The 15,318-nt window shown below is 43.0% G+C and overlaps 2 protein-coding genes across 2 annotated transcripts; both read left to right on the top strand.

Moving 5' to 3' along the window:
• The first annotated feature begins 10,198 nt into the window (after positions 1-10,198).
• Positions 10,199-10,636, top strand: LOC143631973 (uncharacterized). The gene has a single exon (XM_077100580.1). The coding sequence runs from the start codon at positions 10,199-10,201 to the stop codon at positions 10,634-10,636; it is 438 nt and encodes a 145-aa protein (XP_076956695.1).
• Positions 10,637-10,851: 215 nt separating this feature from the next.
• On the top strand, positions 10,852-11,334 carry LOC143631972 (uncharacterized). The gene has a single exon (XM_077100579.1). The coding sequence runs from the start codon at positions 10,852-10,854 to the stop codon at positions 11,332-11,334; it is 483 nt and encodes a 160-aa protein (XP_076956694.1).
• Positions 11,335-15,318: the final 3,984 nt, after the last annotated feature.

The raw sequence follows: 15,318 nt of genomic DNA, 5'->3' as shown, positions 1-15,318 counted from the left end.
GCCGAGTCACACCAACTTGACTTAAACCTATTGCCACATGATTAAAACATTTCGACTTATATACAAACTATAAACTCTAGTTCTCTTTCAAGTGTACGCAATTACAAATGCATTCTTTTTTTTTTCTTTTTCTGCCTTTTGGCTTTTTGCATTTTTTTTTTGAACACTCATAGTATATAGCTTTGCATGAATAGAAACAAATGCAAAAGATAAAACAACTAATATACAGACGATCATGTGACTCGAGGCTTGAGTATGACCGGGCTTTTCATTCCAGTCCTGTCACGAGTTTAGTTAAACAAACAAAACCCCTAAGATGTTTTCCACTAAAGTCAGGCCATTTAAAAGGTTCAATTAGGTCAACAACCAAACCTCCCTTTCATTCTCAAAGGCTGAGCCTACCGACACATCGATTACTGAGTCTAAACCGTTCAGTTACCATACATTACGTGCGGTTCTAATGGGCATTGTTCTAATTTATTATATATATATATATATATATATATATATATATATTGGAAAACAGCAAGAATTTATAAAATAACAACAACTTGGTAATAATATCATTTCCTGTTTAACGTAGAGAAAACGAATTTTAATGGACTATTTTTTTCAAATTTTTCAATTTTTTTTTCAACAACTAAGTAAAATAAATCCCATCCCCACACTTAGAACGAAATCGTCCTCGATGAGAACAAGGAAAAGAATTAAAATAAAATAAAAAAAAAATAAAACAGAAAGTAAAAATATAGTATACAAGACTAAAACAAAGAACGGGTTACTCCCCTGGTTTGTGTGCAGAATCTTCAATAGCTGAGTAGTAACCAAACGACCGTATAGCATTTCATTCGCGACCGCAACCTCGGGAGACCTGTTCCAAGACGCCATCGTAGCTACCTTGCGCATAATATAACCTGCAAAACTCAAACTCGCTCGCATGTAGCGGCGTACAACACGGAAAACAAAAATATAAAGAAATAAACATATTTTTGTGTTTTTGGTTTTTATAATTTTTTATTTATTTATTTTTATATTTTTTTATTATTTTTTTTTCAGTAATAGAACACCCCTTAAATCAACCGACTCGAATGGAGATTGAGTATGAGCGGTTTCATCTTGGAACATCCTAAAATAGACAAAACAAATAAAACTGATAGCACAAACATATAACAAAATTACAAATTCTACAACTCGGGCAGTCTCCCGAGTGGTGCATCCATCACGTCTACGTCTCGGAGAGCGAGTCAAGGTAGAATACCTCGACCGTCTGATCAGTCACCGGCTCGCCAATGTAGTGCTTCAGTCTATGACCGTTCACCTTAAACTTCCCGCCTTTATCTTCTATCTCAATCGTGCCATACGGGAAAACCTCAGTGACCGTGAACGGTCCCGACCTTCGGGATCTCAACTTTCTCGGGAATAACCTCAACCGGGAATTATACAATAAAACCAAATCCCCACACTTGAACTGCTTGTTACCCTTCAACTTTCTATCATGCAGTTCCTTCGTCTGCTCCTTATACCTAAACGACTGGGCGTAGGCGTGATCTCTCAGCTCCTCTAACTCGTGCAACTGGTGAAACCGAGTGGCATCCGTGGCATCCGTGGCGGACAAATCAAGATTGACCCTCTGTAGGGCCCATGACTCACGGTGCTCTAACTCAACAGGAAGGTGGCAGGCCTTCCCATAAATCATCCGAAACGGTGTACGGAAGGCCCACAACGCATCATCCAACTTGTCGGACCAATCCCGACGATTCGAACCAACCGTTTTCTCAAGAATACGTTTGATCCCCTGATTACTCACTTCTACCTGCCCACTAGTCTGTGGTAGGTAGTCGCAAGCCAATGGGTGACCCCATAGCGTCCAACGCCTTCTCCATCTGCACATTGCAGAAGTGAGTTCCTCTATCACTGATCAACGCCTTCGGGACACCTAAACGAGTAAAAAGGCTCTTGAGAAAATGGAGTACAACTCGGGCATCATTCGTGGGTAAGGCCTTGGCCTCAACCCACTTCGAGACATAATCAACCGCCACGAGTATGTACTTGTTTCCACGCGAAGATGGAAACGGTCCCATGAAATCAATGCCCCAAACGTCAAAAACCTCACAAACCTGAATAGCATTTTGGGGCATTTCATTTCGCGAAGAAATGTAGCCGACCCGTTGGCAACGATCACAACTCCTCACAAACGCGTGCGCATCTTTAAAAATCAAAGGCCAATAAAAACCACAATCAAACACCTTCTTTTCCGTCAAACTCGCACCGTGGTGACCTCCTGTCGGTCCAACATGGCAATGGCTCAGAATCTGCCATCCCTCCTTAACGTCAACACACCTCCTGATCAACTGGTCAGCACCTATACGAAAGAGATACGGGTCGTCCCACAGGTAAAACTTAACATCAGCAAAGAATTTCTTCTTTTGCTGGTAAGGCATCTTCGGGTAGTACCCGTCCGCAAGATAGTTTGCGAAGTCGGATAACCATGGAAAACCCTCATCCTGAGCTGAAACAAATATGAGACTCTCTATCAGAAAGTGGTCAATTATCCTGACCCCCGGCTCTCCTAACTCAGCTCCCTCAAGACGCGAAAGATGATCAGCCGCCACATTCTCGGCCCCCTTTTTATCACGGATTTCAATATCAAACTCTTGAAGCAACATGATCCATCGGATAAGGCGTGGCTTAGCATCCTGTTTGCTAAAGAGATAACGAATGGCAGAATGATCCGTGTACACAATCGTCTTGGACAGAACGAGATAGGATCTGAATTTATCGAATGCAAACACCATAGCTAAAAGCTCTTTCTCGGTGGTGGTGTAACCCTCCTGTGCACTATTCAGGGTCCGGCTAGCATAGTAAATCGGATGGAAGTGTTTATCCTTCCGCTATCCAAGAACCGCTACGACTGTGAAGTCGCTCGCATCACACATCAACTCAAAAGGAAGCGACCAGTAGGGAGCAATCATGATCGGGGCGTTAACAAGTTTATCTTTTAAAAGATCAAACGCCTCGATACACTGCTTAGAAAACACAAACGGGGCATCATTCTCCAGAAGTTTGGTCATGGGTCACACAATTTTAGAGAAATCTTTAATGAACCGACGGTAGAACCCAGCGTGACCCAAGAAACTCCTGATGGATCTCACAGAAGTGGGCGGGGGAAGATTAGAAATGGTCTTGACCTTCGCTCAGTCGACCTCTATCCCCGCACTTGAAATACGATGCCCCGAAACAATGCTCTCACGTACCATGAAGTGACATTTCTCCCAGTTAAGGACTAGGTTGGTGTTAACACATCGGGCCAAGATCCTCTAAAGGTTGGAGAGACAATGATCAAAAGAGCTCACAAACACAGAATAATCGTCCATGAACATCTCCATGGAGTCCTCGATCATGTCATGAAATATAGCCACCATGCACCTCTGAAATGTGGCTGGAGCGTTACACAGTCCGAACGGCATACATCGATAGGCAAACGTACCGTATGGGCAGGTAAACGTGGTTTTCTCCTGGTCATCGGGAGCAATAGGAATATGAAAGTACCCAGAGAAACCATCCAAGAAGCAGTAGTACTGCTGACCTGCCAAACGCTCCAACATCTGATCAATGAAAGGTAAAGGAAAGTGGTCTTTCCTCGTGGCATCATTCAGTCTGTGGTGACCAATGCAGACTCTCCAACCGGTCACAATCCTAGTGGGAATGAGCTCGTTCCTCACATTGGTGACGACAGTCATGCCACCCTTTTTTGGAACCACTTGGACTGGGCTAACCCACGAACTTTCAGAAATGGAGAAAATGATCCTCGCATCAAGGAGTTTGATAATCTCCTTCTTTACGACCTCCTGCATCTTCGGATTAAGCCGCCACTGCGGCTGAACGAAAGTCCTAAAATTATCCTCCATGAGGATTTTATGCGTGCAAAACGAAGGGTTGATACCCTTGATGTAGATAATCTTCCATGCAATGGCCTCCTTGTGCTCTCGAAGAACCCTCAACAATCTCTCTCTCTCTCGACCTCCGTCAAAGCAGACGTAATAATAACCGGCAACTTCCTCTCCTCGTCCAAAAACGCATACTCCAGATGGGCAGGCAAATCCTTAAGCTCTAAGGAATGAGAGAGACTCTCGACAGAAGATCGGTCCATCGGATCGTCTCGTACGATCCCAGCAGACACCTCAGACTCAGGGGTATGTAACTCGATGTCATCTTTCGTTGACTGATTGGTCATGGCAACCATCTCAATTTCCGGAATGTCCCTATCGAGAATTTGAGTGTCAGAGGCAGATCCTCCACAGATCACGCTGAAAAACTACCCAACATGCTCCATGATGGTATCAATAAAGTATAAGGAGTCATCAGCAGACTTGGGTGTTTAAGGGACTGTCGAACGTCAAAGGTGACGTTCTCAACCCCAACTCTCAAGATCAACTTACCCTCGCAGACGTCGATCAACTCCTGTGCAGTGGCAAGGAATGGTCGGACTAAAATAAGCGGTACGCTATCATCATCGTTCATGTCCAGAATGACAAAGTCCACCGGGAAGATGAACTTGTCGACACGAATAAGCATGTTCTCGACCACCCCTCAAGGGTATTTCACAGAACGATCAGCAAGCTGGATACTCATCCTGGTAGGGCTCGGTTCGCCTAAACCCAGCTTGCGATACACGGAATACGGCATGAGATTAATACTGGCACCGAGATCAGCCAGCACATGAATAACCGTATCATCACTCAAGATGCAGGGAATCGTGAAACTCCCTGGATCGGCCATCTTCTCTGGTAACCTCCTCTGTAAGACAGTAGAACAGCTAGCACTCAAAGTGATGGAAGCTACCTCAGCTAACTTCTCCTTATTCGAGAGAATATCCTTAAGGAACTTCGCATGTTTAGGCATCTAAGTCAGTGCCTCAAGGAATGGAATATTAAGGTGAAGCTGCTTCAAAAGATCAAGAAATTTAGAATTCGGCTCCACATCTCTATCTCTGCAGAGTCTCCCAGGGTATGGTACTCTAGGTTTGTAGGCTCTCGGCGGCTCGCTCGATAGCTGCTGTCTCTCGGCCTGTGCTGAACTCCCTGGGCTGCTCCTCTGATGCACCTGGGCCAGCGGAGACTCCATCTAAATCTCCTCATCCACCTGCTCCTCTCTATCATCAACCGCAGGCTTCTCGACGACTCCTCCTGTGGACCTCTGCTGAATCACAGGCTCATCTCGTACCCCTGCACCGCTCCTGTCGTCACAGCTTTCGCGAATCCCTTCGGGTTTTGCTCGGTGTTACTCGGTAGCGTACCCTGTTGCCTCTCGTTCAACCGACTCACTATCTCTCCCATCTGCCGCTCGAGACTCTGGATCGACGCTCCCTGATTCCTCGTGAACTGCTCGTGCTCGCGAAACTTCTCTTGTGTCTCCTTATGTCGGGAATCCTCTTGTGTCATAAGCTGTGACTACATCTGCGTCTGCTGCGCCATCATCTCCTCTAAAGTGGGCTTCTTCTCCCCAATGCTCGCTCCCTCACTGGCATCCTGGAATAAAATCTGACGGTGCTGAAAACCGGGCTAATTACCGCCCCTCAAGTTGGAATTCTGCTTACCTCTCCATCCCGAATTATAAGAATTGAAAGAATTTGGGTTTTGGTTTAGATTTCCTATAAAGTCTACGGCCTCCTCCTGCGAACTGACTGGGCACTGAACGGTATCATGCCCTCCTCTGCATATCTTGCACAACTTGCTCTTCGTCTGCAAGTCCTTCACAATATGCGCTAACGCCTCTACCTGTGCAGTGAATGCGGTGGTCGTGTCCACTAAATGCATGCCGCGTGATATGGAGTCGACGGTCTTACCACCCTTGGCGGGTGGTCGCTAGTATCCACTCATAGCTAACCCGTTAAACAAAGCGATGCACTCATCCGGGTCCTTCGTCGTCGGCAAATTTCCACCTGCCGCTGTGTCAAGCATGTTCTGCGTCACGTATGTCACTCCATTATAAAACTTCTCGACAACCGCCCAATCTTGATAGCCGTGGTTCGGCCACAACGCTAACAGATTCTTAAATCGCTCTCATGCCTCGTAGAAACTCTCGGTGTCCTCCATCTGAAAAGAATGAATCTAGTTACGCAAACGAGCGGCCTTAGCCGGAGGATCGTATTTCTCAAGAAATAGGGTCTGCATGGCAGCCCAAGTAGCTATGGAGCCCTGTGGGAGGGACTCGAGGCACAGACTCGCTTTATCGATGAGCGAGAATGGAAAAACGCGGAGTTTCACGGCGTCTTCAGATAAGCTGGCAAGATAGAAAGTGTCGCAAATAAGCGCGATATGAGTGAGATGATGATGCGGGTTTTCGTGAAGTAACCCGTGGAACTGAGCAGAATGAGGAATGGTGTTCAGAATATTCGACAGAATCTGCCAGTTCGCGTTAACTCCAATGGCGGATGGTGCGATACTGGATCTCAGCCAGCATTGGCCGGTCGGGCCCGGTCTACAACTGTCCTCCTCGGTGGTGGATTGTCGCCCATGATCCTATCCCTTTCGTCGGAGTCAACGGATGAAGAAGTGGACGATGGTGAAACGGCGCGACGTCTCTCACGAAACTCTCTCTCTGGCTCAGAAATGCTTCAGTGTCGGGTGGTCCTCGAGATCGAGTCTGTCACATAAAACTATAATTAGAAATAAAATTGGCTAAATTATTCTAACAAATAAGCAAAACAAAACAAAAATAATTACAAGTAGTACACAAGGTAAATCCTAACTTGAGTCGCTCTCAAAACGCCTAAAACCGTGTCCACGGCAACGGCGCCAAAAACTTAATGTGCGTCAGATAACCCTATAACAATGACCCTCACAACTAAGCTTTAAATATAAAACGAAAATCCTAAAACCACACACAACCGGCAAGTGTACCAATCGCAAGTAGTATAGACCTAAGAAGTCCGAGTATCGAACACGTGGACATGTAAGGATGCTAACGATCACTAACTCTAGACAAGACCTACCTTAGAATAATATTTAATTGATTTTTTGTTTTTTTATAACTTAACTGGACTAACAAGAATAACTGACAAAAGTTACCTAGAATAGAAAACTTAACGAAGAACTAACGGAAAAACTTAACGACACTAACGAGGTTTTAACGAATATGGAGAGACGACTACCTAGGCAAGAATCCTATTGAAAGTTCAACGGCTAACAGAATTAACTAGTCACACAACACCGGGATCATAAAATAAATAAATCAACTAAGGCTCACTAAAGTTCGCTAGATCACCTCTCGGTCTCACCAACTAACCTTCACGAATCTAAGAAGATTGGATTAACTTACCAGGACGAAGATTACTAAGGTACCCTAATGACGCATCTCCTCTCGGACTCAACGACACAAAAACCGCTAAAAATTGGTGCTAGCAACTCTAGGGGTAAAGGGGTAACAATATTTAACTTGACCTAGGACACCTATTCGCACGCAAATCTAAACCGAACATGACCAAAACTCGCTCTCGTGCAATTCTAACCCAGCCGAATAAAGAAATGAGACAAACTGACTTCCTACTACCTCTCGGTTTCAAGAAAGGTGAACCTATTGGATTTTAATAATTAATTGCATAAAAGATTCTTATGGTCGCGCTAACCACAAATAGATCAAAAACACCAAGTATATGAACTAAACGTAGAACCCTAACCGAATGACACACAATCAATCTATCAAAGTCATACGCCGAATCAAAAGCAATAATTATATAAAAACAATATTTTAGCACATCCAAGATCAAAATAAAATGAAGCTTTTCAATAATAATACGTTGTGTAACTAGTCAAAACCAAATAAACGGTCAAACAAAATCAATATTCATCTCAACCTAGGTAGTTCAAATATCTAGCTACTCATAATAATAATGAACGAATCAAAATAAATAGTAGCCAAACTCATGTCTATTAACTATAAAGAGAGACGAAAAAGAGTTCTAGAAGAAAATCGAACCAAAGAATGATTCTAATCTTCTCTCCTTGCGACACGGTAGCGTCCAAAAAAAGTATTTCTTCTAAGAACCTGCGCCAACTTCTTGCAAATATTCCACACCACCAATTATTGTTGTTTTCTCCTATTGATGCCAATTAACCAAAAGTTGTTTCCCCCAATGTGTGACCACTGACCACCATCCACTTCCTTGTATTATGTGATCCAAAAAAGTTTCAGCCGTCACCTCCTAATCGATTTCCAATCCTCCTGCCTGCTGCCGATCGGAGCTGCTTACCAAGGGCTAGGGTTTTTTTTTTCTTTTTTATGTTATAATATAATAGGAGGCTTGGGCTTTTTCATGATGTAAACGGGTCGGGCTTTGAGTCTTTAATGAAATTATATGCGTAAAAAGGCCTTTTAGCTCAAGAAGCTCGGTTTTTCTTCCTTGTAACCCATAACCTACAATATGAACAAGATTATGTAAAACCTATATAAAAATGAGTTAAAATACATAAAATATAATATAATAACGTAGATAAAAGGTGCGGAAAATACGTGTGTTTTACAACACATCAAATATCCCTTTAAGGTGCTTCCTAGACGCCTATAAAGGATACCATCAAGTACAGATGAACCCCAAAGACGAGGAGAAGACAGCTTTCTATACTAACGAGGGAGCCTTCTGTTACACCAAGATGCCATTCGGTCTAAAAAATGCGGGGGCTACGTACCAGCGATTCATGGACAAGCTTTTTGAAGAACAATGAGATAGGAATGTGGAAATTTATGTGGACAATCTAGTCGTCAAGAGCAAAAACGAAGAGGGGATGCTGAGGGACATCATGGAAACGTTTCAAACTTTACGTAGGACCAATATGAAGCTAAATCCGTGAAAGTGCTCTTTTGGGGTGGAAGAAGGGAAATTCCTGGGGGTGTTGGTAACAAAAGAAGGAATTAGGGGTAATCCGGAGAAGGTGGAAGCGTTGATCCAGATGAAGTCTCCCAAGAGCCTCAAAGAACTACAAAGGATAAATGGGAGACTTGTAGCTCTAAATAGGTTCCTTTCCAAAATAGCAGAAAGAACCCTGCCTTTTATGGCTGTCCTGAGAAAAAGCACGAAGAAGAACAAATTCTGTTGGGATAGGGAGGCAGAGGAAGCCTTTCAAGACTTGAAAAAACATCTTTGTGAGCTCCCTACGATTTCAACCTCTCAACCTGGGGAGACGCTGATACTATACCTTTTACCAAACGTCAAAAACGATAAGCTCAGTGCTGATGGTCGAAAGAGGGGAAACACATATACACATCTATTTCGTTAGCCTTACCTTAAAGCGGCCCGAGGAAAGATATTTTCCAGTAGAAAAGTTGGTATTGGCCCTAATCTATACAGCAAGGAAACTACGGAGGTACTTTCGGGCACATGTCATACAGGTACTAACTGACCAACCTCTGTACCAAGTACTATCAAAACCCGAGGTATCGGGAAGGCTGACAAAATGGGTAGTTGAATTGGGGGATCACACGCTCGAGTATCGGCCACGAACAGCCATCAAAGGGCAGGTCCTGGCCGATTTCTTGGCAGAAACTGAAGGGGGAAAAGAAGACGAAAGGGAGAAAACATGTTGCCCCAAGGAAAGAAAGGCATCAGAGATCAAGGAGGAGGAATCCTAGTGGAAACTGTACACAGACGGGGCCTTCAATCAAGAAGGAAGCGGGGCGGGACTGATTTTGGTAAGCCCTGAAGGGATCAAGTTAACTTATGCAATACGCTTGGTTTCCCCAGCACAAACAATGAAGCAGAATATGAGGCACTTTTGGCTGGCCTCAGAATAGCCAAGGGGATAAAGGCAAGAAGAGTTCAAGCTATGTGGATTCCCCTCTGGTAGCCAATCAAGTGGGGTGAACCTACAATTCTAGGGAACCGAAAATGAAGGAATAATTGAAAGTGACTCAAGAATTGATGAGGGAATTCGAGCAGGCGAAAGTAATACATATTCCCAGAAGCTCCAATAAAAAAGCCGACGCTTTGAGCAAATTGGCTGCAGTTGCTTTCGATCATTTAGCCAAAGAGGTAAAGGTGGAAACCCTCCAGCAACCATCGGTGACGGAAGTAACGGTCACCCATGTGGGGACCCAAGAAGACAGTTGGATGACCCCCCTCATTGAATACCTCCAGGAGAGAAAGGTGCCGGAAGATAAGGAAGAAGAAATGAAGTTGAGGGTCAAGGCCCTATAGTATGAAATGATTGAAGGAGGTTTATACAGAAAGTCCTATTTAGGACCTTCCCTCAAGTGCATTGACTCGAGGGAAGCAGAATCTGTGGTGAGGGAGATACATGAAGGGATCTGTGGGATGCACATGGAAGCAAAAATGGTAGTGGCTCGAGCAATGAGGGCTGGGTATTACTGGCCAGAATTGTTTCTTAGTGCTGTTAAAGAAATACAAAGGTGTGACCACTGCCAATTACAAGCACCGGTGGTAAGGAAGTCGAAGTCAAACCTAATACCGGTTAGCTCCTCATGGCCTTTCCAAAAATGGGGGATAGACATAGTGGGACCTTTCCCGGAGGGAGCAGGAAAGGTAAGATTCTTAGTAGTGGCGATTGATTACTTCACAAAATGGGTGGAAGCCAAGCCACTACGAACTATCACAGGGGAACAAATCAAGAGATTCGTGTGAGAGAACATTGTTTGTAGGTTTGGGCTGCCATACGCCATAATCAGTGATAACGGGAAGCAGTTTGCCAACAATCCTTCCCGAGAATGGTGCCTCTAGCTAAAGATCAAGCAAACATTTACGTCAGTGGCTCATCCCCAAGCTAATGGTCAAGTAGAGCGGGCAAACAGAAGCATGGTCGAGGGAATTAAAACAAGGCTCGGAAGGGAAAAGTGATCATGGTGGATGAATTACCCCATGTTTTATGGGCACACAGGACCATGCCTAAAACTAGCAATAGGGAGACACCATTCAGCCTGACGTATGGAACGGAGGCTATGATACCTGCAGAGATTGGGGAACCAACTCGACGAACTTTGCAAGGGGAAAAGGGATATGAGGAAGATTTACGGTTAAATCTGAACTTAGTAGAAGAAAGAAGGGAAGAAGCAGCAAGAAGGGAGGTAGAATACAAAAAAAAAGAGATTGAGAAGTACTATAATGCAAGGGTTAGAGAAGTCAAGTTTAAAAAAGGAGATCTGGTGCTAAGAGAGAACGGAGCAACTAGGAAGGAAGACCAGGGGAAGTTAGGGCCAAAATGGGAAGGACCCTATCAAGTCACTTGGGCCGGGGACAAAGGGGCCTACAAATTGGCAGATTTGGCAGGAAAGGAGATTCCTTGGACTTGGAACTCCATGCAGCTCCGAAAGTATTACGCCTAAAAGTACCAGCAAGGGAACCAAGGATCAAGCAAAATAAGGGACCTCTCTGTGAGGAAAATCGAGAAAGTCTAAACTGTATTTTTGTACAATCCCAATGTAAACATGATCCTAATTCAAGAAATTATTTTGTGAAAACATAGTGTGTAAGAAAGTAAGTCCGTCTCATCAAAATGCAATAAGTATAACACATGAGTCACCCTTGAATATACTCATGCAACACTCCCCAAAAGGGAAGGCCTCGCCGATAGGCTATATGGTTAACCAATAATCGCACATAAACCTCAAAATGCTATGGCAAACATCAAGCATAACAATTTATATTAAGCACAAAGAAAAACCAAGTTCAAATACGCCCACGCAGGGGCAAAAAAACACCATCATTGTCTAAAAACACCGAACAACAGACCAACAAGTAAAAAAAACATAATTGTCTGAAACTAACCACAAAACAAACGATATAGCAGGGGGGAAGGGGGATCCACAACTGAAGCAAGGGCCTGAATATCTTCAATGGAGATCTCGGGGTTCGATGAAACTTGTGCAAGAATGGAGGAACGTGAGAAGTAAGGGTCACAAAAGCCTCTTGAGCCCCCGTCTCTGCAGTAGAAGAGAATGAATGAATGAGCCTCCTACAAAGAGATCCCATGGGAGCAATGTTCATAGCCTGCACGAAGACCATGCTGAAACCCGGAAGCAAACACTGCTCGGCTTAAATTTTCCCGAACCTCCAAAGTTTCCTTGCAACCCAAAGCCCTGTTGAAAGCCGTTGGAAACGATCCACTTCCATCCCCCTCAAGTTTCGTAACAACTCCCTGCAAGCAGGAACACTCTCTCCTCAACCACTCAACCTCCCTGGACAAACCAATAGCCTTCTGTTCCTCTTGACCTTTAGCAACATCTAGCTGCTCTACAACGGACTTATGTTCACAACGCTCGTGATCCAGCGAAGTTTCCAATTCATGAATCCTCATAAGAGACGGAGTTTCTTCAACCTACAAAGAGCACACAATGCAAAATTACTCAAAAAAAAAGAGAGAAAAAAAAAGAGAAAGAAGAAAAAGGGAAGCAAACGTTAGAAATTTTGGCCTGAGCCTCAAGGAGAGAAGACCGAACAGCATCAAAATCAGAAATCTTCTCTTGGGCAAGCTTGAGATCAGCAGTTAAATCGGAAATCTGCTTTTTGGAAGACTCTAGTACAGCCTTCAGCCCGGGTACCTCTAAACTTTGCTCCTCGGCCAAGGTAACCCTTTTCCGCATCTCCATGACTCGTCGAGTATAGCCTTCAACGGATTTCTTCAAGCCTGCAACCTCCTCCTGGCTGTTGTGATAAGCAACATTGGTGTCCACAAAATCCTGACGAAGGGAGGAACCCAACACCAAGGTTCGATACAGATACGTCTGAAACTTCCCAACCAAACTATCTGGTAGCATTGCTTGAACATGAGTATAGTCAACGAGAGGAACAACATAGGTCAGGAACTCGTGAGCGAGGTGAGGGGTATTGTCACACCCCAACCTAAGGCGGAAATGCCGGGGCGTGATCCGATTGCTCACAGCTCGAAGATACTATCATAATTATAAATGACAATATCTAATTAATTATTTTATTCAAATAATACACACAATAATCAAAACAACAAAGAAAATTCAAATAACTAAATACAACAAGTCTAAATCCATGTATCTCTTCATTATAATCCTAAGGTCTTTCTAAGTGTCCATCCTTCAACTCAGGCAACCTGCATATGCGTTGAAAATGGAGTTTTGTCAATTAACATGTTGAGTGAGTTTTCCACCAAGTTTTGACACCAAAAATAATGTTAATATAATAAATAAGCAAAACGTAATAAATGCGCTAATGAAATCAAACCATAAGCAAATAAGTTTTCGATTAAACCACTGCCAAGCGAATAAGGCGCCAGTAAATCAACCACGAGCAAATAAATAGAATAAGACCGTTGCCAAGCGAATCGGGCGGTGGTCAATAGAATGAGAACCCTCTCCAAGGGGATATGTCAAACGATTGCATACAAAGACAAATAAGCACATAACAAGAAGATTTGAGTAATCACACACAATTACACGTTTGCTATTTTTGATATGTATGTACATATAGATATGTATATATAGTATGATATGCGCATATGTCCCCAAATCATTTGTGAAAATTGAATAAAATAGGGGAAATGATAAAACTCACCTTAGACTAAAGGCAAGGGAGTATAATTAAGAATAAACGAGTAAACGGATAAGCGAGTCGTCCAATACGCGTTAAACAAGATAACTTATCAGAACCTGAAACTTTGTGATATAAAACTATAAATAAAAAAGAACTTAATGCCACTGGAATCAATCCAAACAGATGATTAGAACTCAAGTTATGATGAATTAAACGTTTAAGCGAGCTGGTATTGACCAGAATTTGAACAGCGAGTCGGAAGTCGGCTTTTGGTCAGTAGCATTAAAATTACGTTACGAGAATAAAAGTCTTCTGAACCGAATGTTGAATCCGCCCAGAAGTATGAGAAATTGATTGGTCAAAGTTGTTGACTATTATGCCCTTAAACGGGTTTCAGTCCAATTGACCACCGAGACTCCCTCAGTCAGGAAAATTAATTGAGGGCTTTTATTCTAAAGATAAATATCTACAATATTGAAGAAGACAACTTACCCAAACGATGAATGGAATAAGAGATAATCAAGGTCAAAGGGTCTTGAAGCTTGAAAGTCAAATCGTAGATGAAAGAACTTGAACAAACTTTAAGAAATTGATATAGGGAATGGGAATTTCGTGGGATATAGGGTTGATGGCTGGAAATCAGCAGTTATTAGGGTTTATATATGTGTTTTGATTAAATATAATAGGTTATAGCTTGTCTATGAAGTAATTCGCTCGATTAGGAAACAAAATAAGCAATTTAATGAGAAAATCTAGTACACTAACTAACAAAATTTGGCTTGGACACCAAGAAAACGAAATTGGACCAGCTATAACATTTCTTGGAGTTTAAGTTTCGTTAATTTAATCGAAAATATGAAAGAATTGGCAAAACAAGTCCTTGTAGTTCCCGAAAACGCGATTTTTAGCCGTTTTAAGCGATTTTAAAGAGGGATATTTGGCATAATTGAAAGTTATGAATTTATAAAATAAGTTAAACCAAGTTAAATACCAATAAATACAAGTTTTAAATAGTTTGAAAGATCCGAATTTCGTTCCCAAATTGGTTTAAACAAATACGAAAAATCCGAGATGTTACAGGTATTCATGGAAGAATTAACCGTCAGAGACCACTTGGGGATGAAAAGGTCAGCAGGAGGCAGGCCACCCGATTTGGGATTTGTGGAAGCTTTAGGAGTAACTGGGGTCTTGCCTTAGGATCAGCTTCAGGAACAATGGGACTTTTACCCATCGGGGCAGGAGCAACAACAGGGTCGGGAGCAACATCAGAAACCTTGAAGGAAAAATCAGAGTCCAAGTTGACAATCTCAGGAGCAGAGGAAGAGCCCTGACTAGCAGAAGCCAGATACATACGCTTAGAATTACGAAGATGACTCTTCAAGGAGGAGTCAAACAAATCAGACGCAATGTTTTTGCGTTTCGGAGTATCTTGAACATCCACGAATGAAAAACCAGGAGCGTCAGAGTTAAACGAAGCACCAACAATACGAACGATTGGGATAGAAGTATCAGCAGAAATGGGGAGAGTCACGAATTCAGCACCTTTCAGAGGATGTTTTTGTAGAATCTCCATTAAGTTCATCTCTGAAAATATATAACAGATAAAAGTTAAAGACAGTTAGCAAGAGAAAAGTAAATACAAATAAAAGAGGCAAAGGGTCACCAACCTTAGTCCCCGTCAAACATAGCTGAACGTGTCAACGGATCAGGCCAAATCTTACTGAGCCCCACCATATACAGCAAAGGTTCGAGATAAGTGGCGGCCTCGGTTAGGCTTTAAATCAACAATTTATAAAGCCAATCAT

Source organism: Bidens hawaiensis, unplaced genomic scaffold (genome assembly GCF_021521415.1).
Source record: "Bidens hawaiensis isolate Kalapana, Puna unplaced genomic scaffold, B.hawaiensis_p1.1 tig00006302_1, whole genome shotgun sequence".
In the NCBI taxonomy this organism is placed as follows: domain Eukaryota; kingdom Viridiplantae; phylum Streptophyta; class Magnoliopsida; order Asterales; family Asteraceae; genus Bidens; species Bidens hawaiensis.
Note: the sequence above shows the minus strand (reverse complement) of the source record. Positions and strands in the feature narration are given on the sequence as shown.

Coding starts and splice junctions, on each gene's coding strand:
- LOC143631973 (XM_077100580.1), top strand. CDS start 10,199: ATGATTGAAGGAGGTTTATACAGAAAGTCCTATTTAGGACCTTCCCTC.
- LOC143631972 (XM_077100579.1), top strand. CDS start 10,852: ATGGTGGATGAATTACCCCATGTTTTATGGGCACACAGGACCATGCCT.